Source organism: Lynx rufus, unplaced genomic scaffold, assembly GCF_022079265.1.
Source record: "Lynx rufus isolate CCGP_SWC_20201006 ecotype Redwood Valley unplaced genomic scaffold, mLynRuf1.p SCAF_1, whole genome shotgun sequence".
Lineage (NCBI taxonomy): Eukaryota > Metazoa > Chordata > Mammalia > Carnivora > Felidae > Lynx > Lynx rufus.
In genome coordinates, this window is record NW_025814823.1 from 97,632,338 (window position 1) to 97,646,636 (window position 14,299).

General features: G+C 37.7%; 1 protein-coding gene across 2 annotated transcripts in view; it reads left to right on the forward strand.

Annotated features, from left to right (window-relative positions):
* DMXL1 (Dmx like 1) overlaps positions 1 to 7,781 on the forward strand; it is a 135,531-nt gene extending 127,750 nt beyond the window's left edge. For both annotated transcript variants that reach the window (XM_047083709.1, XM_047083718.1), the window contains 2 exons: positions 2,335 to 2,552; positions 5,243 to 7,781. In XM_047083709.1, coding sequence (XP_046939665.1) covers positions 2,335 to 2,552; positions 5,243 to 5,467 — 443 coding nt within the window. In that variant the 3' untranslated portion in view covers positions 5,468 to 7,781. The remainder of the gene's footprint in view (positions 1 to 2,334; positions 2,553 to 5,242) is intronic.
* Positions 7,782 to 14,299: the final 6,518 nt, after the last annotated feature.

A 14,299-nucleotide genomic window follows, 5' to 3' on the forward strand; every position in this document is an offset into this window, starting at 1 on the left:
AATACCTAAAGCATAATCCATGAAAGAAATGATATATTCAAGACTTTAAAAAATGAGCATCTTCTCAGTATATTAATGGCAAGTAAGCATATGAAAAGGTGGTTAACATGATCATAAGATACTACTCTATATACTAAAATGTCCAAAATTAATGATTTTGGAATACCAAGTATTGGTGAGAGTATAAAGAACCTGGAACCCTCATGATTTGCTGAGTCTAAAATGATTAATGGCAAGTAAGCATATGAAATGTGGTTAGCATCATCATAAGATACTACTCTATATAGTAAAATGTCCAAAATTAATGATTTGGGGATACCAAGTATTGGTGAGAGTATAAAGAACCTGGAGCCCTCATGATTTGCTGAGTCTAAAATGATACAGCTACTATGGAAAACTGACATTTTCTAATAGAGTTAAACATGGACCTAGCATGATCCATCCGTATGTATTTTTACATATATGTCCAAGAGAAATGAAAGCACACATTCACAGAAGGACTTGTATAGCAATAATATACAATTATATTAATATATTAATGTAATAAAACTTAGCAGCTTTATTTATAACAGCCCCAAACTAGAAGCAACACAAACACATCCAATAGGAAAGTGGTCTATTTATGTAATAGAATACTATTAACCAATAAAAAAAAAAAGCATAATCTGCCGATATATGTGACAACATTCATTAATCTCTTAAACATTATGTTGAAGGAAAAGAAGCCAGTCACTAAAGAGTATGTACTGTAAAATTCCATTTATGTGAAGTTCAAGAACAGAGGCAAAACTAATTAGAATAGTGATTGCCTTTGTGGGAGAGGAGGGTTGACTGCAAAAAGGCATGAGGGAACTTTCTGGGATGATGAAAACATTCTGTGTCTTGACCTGCATGATGGTTACACAGATGTATCCATTAGTCAGACTTCATCACGAGTTAGAATTTCAGCATTTTATTCTGTATAAGTTATATCTGTAAGTGCTGGTCACGTTCAAAGAATCTTTCCCTATAATTTTCTCTTTAGATTCTTAGAGTAATTGTAACTAAATTTTATTGAGTACTTAGTATATGCCAGGAACTGTACATGTTTTAAATATGTCAACTAATTTAATCCTCACAGAAACCTATTAGGTGGACTGGGTTTTCTCCTTTTTTTTTTTTTTTTTTTTTTTTTTTTTTTTACAAATGATGAAACTGAGACGTAGGTTAAAAAAAAAATTACCTAAGGTATATATTGAAATCCATGCAAAAACCAAGATTTAAATCTTGACAGTCTAACTCCCAAATCTTCACTCTTCATCATTATGCCATATTGTCTTTGAGCTATTGACAGGCTTTTTTTTTTCTTTAAGATTTGTTAAGATCCACTTCTTTTTTAAGAAAAGAATACTCATTGTATTTTTGTTAGTTCTCATACTGGTATGTCTTCAAGTTTCACCATTTTTGTTTTTGCATTGTTTAATCTGCTCTTAACCCCATGTAGTACATGTTTCATTTGACTATTGTAGTTTTTAATCTCTGGATTTTTTTATTTGTATCTCTTTTTTAATGACTTGTTAATTTCCTTATCTACTAATTCCATCACCTGTGTAATTTTTGGGTTAGTTTCATTGGATGGATTTTCTTCTCATTATGGGTTGTATTTTTCTCCTTTGTATGCCTCTTGGTTTTTTATCAGATGCCAGGCATTACAAATTTTACCTGCTTCTGAGGCAAAACCCTTCTGAGGACAAAACAGATTTTGTCCTTTGTGAATTAAGAGGTTTTCCACTATGGCTGGTGGAAACAGGAACCCAGACCAGCTCGGGTTCCCCTTGCGCCATGGCCAGAAAACCCTCCATAGGCAATAACAGGGGCAGTCGTATGGCTCACCCAGTTTGCTTCCCATCTCTTAGAGATCATTTTTCTTTGCCTGGTGTCCATTGTCTCCAACCATTGTTTCCTGTATATCATTTAATTTTTTATTATTTTTTTTTTTAATTTTTTTTTTTCAACGTTTATTTATTTTTGGGACAGAGAGAGACAGAGCATGAACGGGGGTGGGGCAGAGAGAGAGGGAGACACAGAATTGGAAACAGGCTCCAGGCTCTGAGCCATCAGCCCAGAGCCTGACGCGGGGCTCGAACTCACGGACCGCGAGATCGTGACCTGGCTGAAGTCGGACGCTTAACCGACTGCGCCACCCAGGCGCCCCTCATTTAATTTTTTAAATGGTTTGAGGTAGGTGGGTGAATCTGGTGATCTATCATTCTACCTTGGCCAGAAGTCAGAAGTCTCTTGCTTACACTGTTAAATGGGTTTTACTTCATGATTTACTTCAATTTTAATTTTCAGCTTTTACTTGCCATGATAGTGGAGCTACTGTTTTAGCATATGCTCCAAAACACCAGCTACTAATATCAGGTGGCAGAAAAGGCTTTACATGTGCATTTGACCTTCGGCAACGACAGCAGAGGCAGCTTTTCCAGAGCCATGATTCTCCTGTTAAAGCCATTGCCATTGATCCAACAGAAGAGTACTTTGTTACAGGATCTGCTGAAGGCAACATAAAGGTAAATATGGTAATGCCACAGTGTCTACAAAATGAAGAGAAATCTTCAGAAACCTTAAGTGTTTACACGTATTAATGATACCATTCTATTTAAATAGTAGAAATATTAACTCCTTTGTAGGCAGTATGTTTGTTGCTATTTAATAAATCTTTTAATGAATGAAATAATATTTAACTTGAAATTGTCTCTTTTTCAGTTTTCAAATAGGCTTTAATTAATGTGCAAAAGCACTTGATTTTCCATAGATAAAACATATTTCAAACATTAGAATTAGTCTTGACTCCCATTTTCAGAGTTACCAAATTCAGTTTCAGATACTGTGAAATGCAGTAATATTTTCCTTTATCCTGAATACTGTCCATTTTTTCATTTATATAGTATTAGCATCCAGCCACTCAGTGCCTGATTCAGAAGTTAGGGACATACCTAGATAAGCCCTGTGCTTCTCACACTCCACCATGTTTAAAACTTAGAGGTTATTTAAAATGTTAAGCAGCTTATTAAATGCATCCCATCCCAGAAGTACTATTGCTAGGTACCTGTATGCATCTTTACAGTACATACCTAACAGTTTTGTTGGAGAGTCCTCTGGCCACACTTGGAAAAATCTCTAGGGGTAAGTCAGTTTAGACTAGTCCCTAAGTTATTGTAATGGCCAGCAACCCACTGAAGGAGTCTACATTCTTAGAATCCATTAATTTAACCCCTAGTGAGACTACTAAGTAAGAATAAGTTTGGGGGTACCTGGGTGGCTCATTCAGCCATGTGACCAACTTGAGCTCAGTCACTTGGTGAGTTTGAGCCCCACTTCAGGCTCTGTGCTGAGAGGTCAGAGCCAAGAGCCTGCTTTGGGTTCTGTGTCTCCCTCTGTCTTTGTCCCTCCTGCACTCACGCTGTTTCTCTCTCTCTTAAATTAAACAAACATTAAAATAATAAGGAGAAAGAAAGAAAGAAAAAGAAAGAAAGAGAAGAAAGAAAAGAATAAGTTGGGCTACTTTTTTTACAACATGCATATTGTTTTCATAATTTCCAGCCAGAAAAAAAATTAACTAGAATTGCGGAATTTTAAAAATGCTTTTTTTTTTTAATGGTTATTTATTTACTTGGAGAGAGAGAGTGCAAGCCGGGGAGGGGCAGAGAGAGAGAGAGGCAGACACAGAATCCAGAGCAGGCTCCAGGCTCCGAGCTATCAGCACAGAGCCCATTGTGGGTCTCAAAGTCAAGAACCACACGATCATGACCTGAGCCGAAGTTGGACACTTAACCGACTGAACCATACAGGTGCCCTGAAAAGGCTTTTCCTAAAATCAAATATATACACTAACTTCCATACGTAATTATTTTCCTTCAGTTTGAAGCTAGTTTCTTACTTGAACTGCCTTCAGTTTAGAACAAGTTGTATTAGGTTTTATATTAGTTCTTTATATTAGTTTGTGCTCTGATTCGGAGGTTTATTATTTAATCAAGTAAAAACAGATTTGAAAGTTTACTGCATCGTATTCAGAAGTCACAACTTGGGGCGCCTGGGTGGCTCAGTCAGTTAAGTGTCTGATTCTCGATTTCAGCTCAAGTCATGATTTCACAGTTGTGAGATCGAGCCCCAAGTCAGGTTCTGCACTGACCATGGAGCCTGCTTGGGATTCTCTCTCCCCCACTCTGTCTCTGCCCCTTCCCTGCTCACATGTGTGCTCTCTCCCTCAAAACAAATAAACATTTAAAAAATACATGTTTAGGAATCACAACAATCAAGTCTAGAGTAATAGGTACTAATGAATTTCTTAGGAAAAAGTAAGTTTTCCAAAAAAAGGGATCTCAAAAAATCAGGACTATTTTGGTTTCCCTAAAGTTAAAATGGATGTCCTAAAAGCATTTAAGTCCGTCACATACTTGAACATGCTTATAAATTACTTTGTAAGTAATTTACTTTAGGAATAGTTGCATTTATTGTGGTAGGGGCTAAAAAGAGAAGATCTTAGTAAATTAAGTTTGCTGAAGTTGTGATAATTTATCTTGCGGGTGGAACATAGTTTTTCCTTTTCTGAGGCCTTCTTTCCAGTGGGTCTAATCCCTTGCTGGGTATTATAAGGGGTTACCCCATTATAAACTACACAGCACAAGCTTTGCTGAGACATAAGAAGTTTTTTTTTTTTTTTGATGTTTTTATTTATTTTTGAAACAGAGACAGAGCATGAGCAGGGGAGGGGCAGAGAGAGAGGGAGACACAGAATCTGAAGCAGGCTCCAGGCTCTGAGTTGTTGGCACAGAGCCTGACGCGGGGCTCGAAGTTACGAGCTGTGAGATCATGACCTGAGCTGAAGTCGGACGCCCAACCGACTGAGCCACCTAGGTGCCCCGAGATAAGAAGTCTTAATTGTAGTCCCTACAATATTACAAGTTTCTTTAGCTGTGTACACTTGACCTCCTAGTACCTAAGTTCTCATCTCCAATGCAAGGTTTAAATTACCTTTCTGTTTAATGAGTAGATTTTGAAGAATGTGATAATATCAAAGGGAATTGGGAAATTGCAACATAGTATCCAAAGGTTATGACCTTAGGCCTACACAGATTTTTTTTCCATATTTGTTTTAGAAATTCCTTCTTTGCACAAGAAAACTGGCTTAAAATTTTCATTTGGATTTTTAATGTAATCGTCAACATCAATTTTTAATTTTGTTTCTCATATCTTTTAGATTTGGAGTCTGTCTACCTTTACTCTTCTCCACACTTTTATCAATGAACATGCTCGGCAGTCCATTTTCCGGAACATTGGAACTGGAGTGATGCAGATTGAGACAGGGCCAGCAAACCACGTGTTCTCGTGTGGAGCCGATGGTACAATGAAGATGAGGATACTGCCGGATCAGTTTAGCCCACTAAATGAAGTGTTGAAAAATGATGTGAAATTTATGCTCTGACAGTTTGACAATAGGATGTATAATTGATTACCTATTCCCTGGAAGTGGTCAACACATACAGTGTCCACTGATCACTGTCTCTGCCACAGATAAACTAATGCTTTCTTGGTTTCATACTTACTTTATGGAGCTTTGCCCTGGATGCACTGATGCCTTAAAAACTAACAAGGTCATTCAGAATTAGACTATATTACCTAAAGTAGAATGTATAAGTAATACTGTAATAGTACATATTTATAGTATGTTATGCTGAGTACGTCGTAGTGTTAAAGGACTTTCGTTTCCTTATTGTTGATAAACTCTTCTGCAGAAATCTCTGTATGAATTTATTTAACAGTAAAAATACCCTTTATGTAAAGGCAGTTGACATCAGTCATCACTTGACTCACCACTGTTACTTCCTTTTTCATACATAAACATCTCAAACTCTTCTATTAATTAATGATAAATGATAATTGGGTAAGAATAAAAAACATAATGAACATATTCATTAAAAACTGTCATTAGGACTTCAGTCTTATTATATAAAGTTCTCCTCAGTGTCCTTACTGAAGCCCCAGTGTGTGTGTGTGTATATATGTATCTTATACATCTTACTTGAACTTAGTTTGTGTATATATCAGAGAAAACTACAAGTCTTTTCATGTGTTTTTGTGCCATAACAATTACTGCCATTAGAATAGCAACTTTCTTTGCAGCTGTTTTTTTTTTTTCATGTTTTTTTGTTCTTAAGTTTTGAATTCCCATCCTGATTTTCAAATAATTTCAGGAAGACATCCAAGATTATTATTTTAAAGATTATCTTGAATCAGTTAAGTCTTAGCAGGCAATAACGATTCGGTGTTGGTATACAAGAGACACCTAAAAGTAAATTTATAAATTTGTCAAAGGATTTTTCAGCACCAAACATTTTACTTACATTTCTTTTTCCTTTTTAGGTGCTTTTAGTCTCAAAGTTCTGAACACCTTATAGCAGTGTTTTTAGAAACAAATGTGAAGACAGTCAAATTAAATAGATAATATTTACAAATGTAAAATACCCGCCAGATCTACCACTAATAGAAAATAAATTAAACCTTATATTTTATTATTTTTTGCCAAAATATATTATTTTACTATAAAATATGACCAAAATATTAAAAATGCACAATGCTTTTAACTTAAATGTGCTAAACCTATTTCTGTCTGTTCTGTGCTATACCTTTTCTGGTTAAAAATTATAGAAAACTTGATAAATACTTGATTTTAGCCAAGGAGACTGGAAGCAGATGGGACTAAGTGTTTAAGGGATAATTATATACTATTTAGCTTAAATATATTTTGTTAATAGGAACTATAAAAACATTTTTATGTAACAAAATACGGACAGCTGTTATCTGGGAAATTAAAGAGTCAAAGTGAAGAAATGAAGGGCTGGTAAAATGAATTTTGTAATATCCTCAGGATACTTTTATCTTAAAAGTATATTGTTAAAGATTTTGTAAATTGTATTCATAATTTTAAATGTGTTAAGCTAGTTGCAGTGAAAACACTGTCATTAATTCTGTAGAGAGTTCATGTGCACATAATAACCTGTACCTATAATTGTGCAATAACAATATGTGAGTGTTTTGCCATGGAGAAATCTGTGACAGCATTGCAAACAATGCCATTGTTTGATACAGTTAAGCTTAAGTTATTTTTCAGTAATTTCACAAATCAAGATTCAAACGGCTTTAAACACTTTCAATGAGATAGAAGATTTATTATGCTTAATAGAAAAAAAAAGGCATTGTGGATGAACAATTAAGCATTTTCATTGAGGGTTTATATGAGTAATAAATTGTGTAAGCCCATATGTATTTACATCAGAGTCATAATATTTTAAATAAACAATCATGCAGTGACTTTTTTTTTTTAGCATGGTACTGTTTTAAGTAATATTTATGCAATTTTAGTTGGCTTAAAGTATATGTGACATTTTAAAATAGAGAATTTCTGTATTTATATTTGGTAAAATATAGGAAGCATTGAGTAATTTTCCTAAATACCTTGCTCTTCCTTTTTTATAATCTTTTTAAATTAATAGGTAAGCGTTATTCAAAAATGGGGAGAATAAAAAGTTGGAATGTATATCTAAATATAAAATGATGCACATATATGTAAAATTTCATCCACATTAATGGAATGGATACATCAAAATACATTTTTTAAATTGTGTTTTTTCTGAGAATGTGGCTTTGTAATGATGGAAAAATTCGCAACATTGCAAGTCTCATTTTCTGAAATGTAGAATTTTTCTTCTGTAGAATTATAGACGGTCAGTTCCTTCCTCCTTTATTGCTCTCTTTATTTTGCCCAAATTCATTTCTCCTTTTTTTTTTTTTTTAAATTACTTAAAAAAAATTGCAAGATTTTCTCATACTGGTCTCAACAGTGAAAACACATACAAACATACCCACTTTAAGAAATACCTTATATGACCTGAAAGTGGTGATGACCGCTTTTTTTTTTAACAGGGCTGGGAACCCAGACAGACATATTTTACTAAACCAAAAAATTTAATATCATGACAGGAGACTACAGGTAGGCTAAAAAGAATATTTGTATAGTAATAGGGAAGTTATTAATGTCCATATATACAAAGAGAACTTTAAGATGATAAATTATTAGAGAAATCAACTCACAGAACAGGACACTGAAAAAACCAGCAAGTATAAAATATGTTCATCCTCAGTAATGGTTAAAGGAATGTTGGGGGGGGGGGGGAAAGCAACAGTATGATACCGCTTTTCATCAATCAGATTCATATAAAGTCAAGTGGCAACATCAGTGTTGGTGGAGATGCAAGGAAACGGGTGCACTGAAACACGGCTGCTAGAAGTACGTTCCAAAAACGTTACCTAGATTGGTGTTAACATTGAATACACATAGTTGGACTAAGCAGTCTTTTGAGAAATTATCCTATCAGGATAAAAGCAACCTTGCACATAAGTGTAAGTACAAAGATGTTTAGTGAACTACCTGGAGGGAAAAAAAACCCACCCTGGAAATCTAAATGGTAATTAGGTAGATAGTTGGATAAATTTAGTACATCCTTGCAGTGCAATATTTTCTTAACACTAAAAGCATGTCAGATTTGTATCTGTTGATCTGAAAAGAGGTTAGAAAATTTTCTAAGTAAAATGTATAATAGCCCATATTATTTCAGGGTTTTTTTAGTCCTATAGGTATGTAGAGACAAATATGTATGGAAGAATACACAAAAGTTTAACATGGGAGAAGGGAAGGAGGTAATATTTTCCTAAAAACCCTTTGAACCCCACTGAGCAACAGATTACCTAAGAGAGAGAGGTGTGTGTGTGTGTGTGTGTGTGTGTGTGTGTGTGTGTGCGCGCGTGCGTGCGCGCGCGTGCACGCGCGCTCACACCGGACAGAAAAGCTCAGTCTTTAAACCATATAGTATTTAATGACTTGGAGAGCTGCTCTGTTGAGTGAAGTTCTTGTCAGGAATACTCTCTTGAGTTGTTGAGATATTTTGATGCTTGATTTACTAAAGTAGAAAGGGTAAAATGTTAACCTTTGGAGTACTTAGAAAAAGTGGAACATACATTATTTAAATGTTCCTATCAGTCTTTTAGAAATGTGTATAGCTTTTGCTATAGTTAATTACAAAGCTAAACAGTTTTTCATGACTTTTTTTCCCTTTCTGCTTGCTTCATTGTCTTTTTTTTTTCTTTAATGTTTATTTTTTAAGAATGGGAAAGAGTGTGAGTGGGGGAGAGGCAGAGAGAGAGGGAGACACAGAATCCAAAGTAGCCTCCAGGCTCTGAGCTGTCAGCACAGAGCCCAATGCAGGGCTCTAATTCACAAACTGTGAGATCATGACCTGAGCTGAAGTCAGACGCTCAACCGCTGCCACTCAGGCACCCCTTGCTTCATTGTCTCTTATGTGTATTTGGCCGATAATTCAGGGAGATAATGCAGAGTTAGAGTATCACATGGTTTCACAAAGCTCCTGGAAAAAAGAAAAATTTCTTAGGTTCTCCTATAGCAAATACAGATGGGTGATAGAAACAATTGGTGTGACAACCCATTTGCACACTAGAGATGCTTTACTAGTACGCAATTGTCTACCCAATGTATAGGTATGACCTATGTAATAGAACTTAAGCCCTACAGTATATCAGCCCCGAGTGAGCGTTAAATACATTTTAAAATCTGTATTCCTCCCACGTGCACGATACTTCCCAAAACTCCAGTATTTTCATCCTATTGCTTCCAGGTCAGGCTTGAGCCCCAGGATCCCATTATCAAAGTGAGGTCCAAGTGTGCATTTGGCTCCTTGAATGAGGTTCTTTGTGTAGAGTACTTCTTAGCCTAAAGACCTATCAACAAATGAGACACTTTCTGTGCCTTCCACACACCAAACACAGTTGTGAGACAGATAATACGGCTATCTCCCCTTCTAAAAGAGGGGAAATCGGATTCACAGAGTAGTACCTGGTCCATAGAGATTCGTAAGTGTAAGTGGGCACCAGTCACCAGTCCCTTGAGTAATCCTCTTGCCTGGGATTAATTCTCCACTGCTCTTGCCTCCACCATGAGCTGTTTTTTGAGGTGGTGGTGGTGGTGGTGGTGGTGGTGGTGGTTGTTTAAGCACTGAGTTAGCGTTTTTCTAAAAATGGCCCATGTTTTTAACTGAAAAAGAGTGTCAGCCTATTTCTTGATGAGAAGTTTCAAGGTTCAAAGTCCTCTTTACGTTTTATGCTATCCCCATCCCTAAGTTGAATCTAGTAAATTTGCTTTTAAAAACTGTGTGTAATACACTCAGAAGAAAGCCACACCCATGCTGTTTTCTCAAACAGCCTCTTAACTACTTGAGCTACCTCCAAATTTGCTGTGGTATACCACATTAAGATTCTTAGAAACTCCAGGGGCGCCTGGGTGGCTCAGTCGGTTGAGCGTCTGACTTCGGCTCAGGACATGATCTCACAGTTTGTGAGTTCAAGCCCCGCGTGGGGGGCTCTGTGCTGACAGCTCAGAGCCTGGAGCCTTCTTCAGATTCTGAGTCTCCCTCTCTCTCTCTGCCCCTTCCCTGCTCATGCTCTGTCTCTCTCTGTCTCAAAAATAAATAAACATTAAAAAAATTTTGAAAACATTCTTAGAAATTCCAGTATCTCCTAAAAAGGATCTACATGGCACACCCTGAAATCTTTCTGAGATCTCAACAAAATGACTTAGTAAACAGAATTTTGGCTATGTCTCTACCTTGAGACCCTTGTAATTCATAACAATATTGAATAATTTTTTTAATAAAACCATGAAGCCATTGTTAGGTAGAGAGACCCATGTGTGCATGCACACACACACACACACACACAGATAATTCACACATAGAAGGAGCTAGCACACCAACTCTTCTCTGCAGATTGGTAATTGGAGGGAAAGAAGGGATGTGATTGCAGGAGAACAGCATGGGAGTCATAGCTCACCAGGTGAGGGTGCTGTGCTAGGCGTATTCCAGAAGTAGGAGCCTTCCTGTTTATTGTTTTGATTTATTTTATTTTAATTTTTTTAATGTTTACTTAAACATTAAGTTTAATGTTGTGCACAAGCGGGGGAGAGGCAGAGAGAGGGAGACCCAGAATCTGAAGCAGTCTTGAGGCTCCAAGCTATCAGCACAAAGCCCAATGTGGGGCTCGAAACCACAAACTGCAAGATCATGACCTGAACTGAATTCCAACACTTAATTGACTGAGACACCCAGGCGCCCCTTTTTGATTTTTTTTTTTGTTTGTTTATTTATTTTTGAGACAGAGCATGAGTGAGGAAGGGACAGAGAGAGAGGGGAGAGAGGGAGACACAGAATCCGAAGCAAGCTCCGGGCTCTGAGCTGTCAGGACAGAGCTGGCACAGGGCTCGAACCCATGATCAGGTCAGATCATGACCTGAGTCAAAGTCGGGCACTTAACGGACTAAGCCACCCAGGCACCCTGATCCTTTCTTGTTTACAATCAAGTACAGGGTTGCCAACTTGGACTAGACATTTCATGGGTAAGTACACAAGAGAACTCCATAAATAGAGCAGGAGTTTTAGACCATATTTGTAGAAAGAATCTTTTCAGAGAATTGTGTGGCCAAAGACAAGACAAAACAGAACAAGCCTTTGTAGTATTTGGGATAGGCATAAGTGAGGTTCGAGATGTTCAAAAAGGAGAAAATAATTGAGGTGAGGTGAGGAAGAACCCACATAGACAAGGAGTCCAGTGGTGCAGTCACAGAAAAATATGGGTTCTAACTAGGGGCAGCAGTTTTATTTCTGTACAGAATGGCTCAAAAGTTGGACACCTGGAACAGGCAGAGAACTTGTTTTCATGGGGAGGGTGGTTTATTGAATTGCCCGAGATTGTGGATAAAGTCATCCTTTGAGGGGCGCCTGGGTGGCTCAGTCAGTTGAGCGACCGATTTTGGCTCGGGTCATGATCACGGTTTGTGAGTTCGAGCCCCACGTCAGGCTCTGTGCTGACAGCTCAGAGCCTGGAGCCTGCTTCGGAGTCTGTGTCTCCCTCTTTCTGCTCCTCCCCCACTCATGCTCTGTCTCTCTGTGTCTCAGAAATAAACATTAAAAAAAATTTTTTTTTTAAAAAGCTATCCTTTGATGCAGGCAATAGTTCTAGCAAGCTTTCTTCAGAAGATCTGTGTTTTAGTTACTATGTTATAGGAGATAAGTAATTCCGAATAGTGAAAAATACCCTGTGATGAAGGTATAATCACTAGTGATCTGTACTAGCTATGAGTGGGGGTTGTGGTCTATGGAAGTAATAGGAAAGATCATTGATTCCCAAATTTTTATTCTATCCTGAGTTTCTAGTCTGCCTGATATTGAACAATTCTCCTACCCTACCCAATCTGCTCCTTGACTTCTTTTTTGGAAAGACATATATACTCTTGACTCATATTGTTACCTTAAGGACAAGATTACATGTTAAGATAATGCTTTGAAAAGAGAAATAGGACTGGAAAGAGTTGAAGCAGTGGGTAGTCAGATAATGATTTGGGGGATGGTGAAGTCGTAGCCATGTTTTGAATCAGGTACATTCATTGACAAACTTAAATGAAATTATAGTTAGAGCACAAAGGACACATAGGTGGTACTCCCATGGCTGCGTCTGAGGTGCACATCTCACTTCAGTGCTTTTGGTCTGCTGGAAAATGTTAGACCATATCTTCCTCCCCTCTTCACACTTCCTGGAGTGCTCTTTGCTCTGCCTGGAAAACTCCCATTCATCCTTTTTGACTTGCTTAGATGGAAGCTCTTTTGTGAAAACTCCATTCATCCCGAGAATGTGAGTCACTTCTGCTCTCCTTTGAGTATTTGTGCACACATTTTATTTTTTAACTTTTTTAAATGTTTATTTTTGAGACAGAGTAACAGAGTGTGAGTGGGGGAGGGTCAGGGAGAGAGGGAGACACAGAATCTGAAGCAGGTTCCAGGCTCTGAGCTGTCAGCCCAGAGCCCGACGCGGGGCTCAAACTCACGAACCGTGAGATCATGACCTGAGCCGAAGTCGGACCTTAACCAACAGAGCCACCCAGGTGCCCCTGTGCATACATTTTTGCTGCACATTTCATGGTTCTTTGTAGTTATTTTCTTACACTGAAAAAAGGAGGCTGGCAATGAGTAAGCAGAGTTGGGGCTTCCAACAAAAGAGAAGAGTATAGGAGAAACTGGATCAGAAAATTTTTGAAAACTTACAAATTTGTCTAAAGTTAGTTCCTACCTTCAGCTGGGCAGAAGCAAAACCAGGTATGCACAGAAGTATTTCCAGCTATCTAGCTGTCTCTAATCCATAGGATTTATAGGGTGTTGGAGTTTTGGTCTGGGAGGATACATTAATCCAGATGGAGCTGCAATTATTTAAAACTATAGGCACTCAATAATGGACTAGGGATTAGATGATTCCTAGATTGTAATACTTTTTTTTTTATGATCCCACATTGGAAATATACAAGAGCTAGTCTGAAAGTGAAGTGATTCAAGTGTCTATTTGCTCAAGTAAGATAGGAAAGTGAATTACTTTGTTAATTTATACATATTATTACACTGTGAAATAAGGTGGAGTCCTAAGTGTTTGCCAGAGTTAAAGGGAAGACTGGTAGTTCTCTGAAGACAGTAATGCAAGTCGCCTGAGATGGTAGAGTCCCCTTCCCCAGCCCCCTAAAGTAAGCCCGGAGGCAGTGGCCATTCTGCATGGTTTCTACCACTAGCACCTGTGGCCTGTCAGGTCTAGATGGCCCTAGTGAAGTGGGTGGCAGTGAGGGAAGGTGGCAGAGTCCTTGGAGAATTTTTAATTTCATATCATTTAAAAAATCTTAGCATTTTTATGTTTTGCAAGGGAAGTATAGAACTTGAGAGGTTGAGGATAAAAGAGAAGGGATAGTTAATTGAATGTAGCCCATACAGCTAAAAGGGAGAGCTGGACAGGGGGAGGGCAGCAGAGAACTGTTGAGAGGGTTTGCTCGGATTCAGGGTGGTGAGAGGAAAGAAAGTCAAAATGTGGATGCAGACGGTATTGTTGCTAGCTCCAGCAGGAAGTTGAGAAAACTCCCTCTTGATGATCTATATATTTTGTATGAAATAGGAAGTAGTAAGATGGTATATCAAGAGCAGGAAGGGTGGAGGTGGGAAAGATGTCTCAAGGAAAGGGGTAAAGATTGAACCCTTTTCATTCTACCCATGATGTAGGAGAATATCCAGGCTCCCTGCAGATTTAGCTGAGATTAGACGCCATGAGTCTGTAGAAAGTCAAGTTTTACTTTTTTGGGTTCTTCTTGAGTAGTTCCTATGGA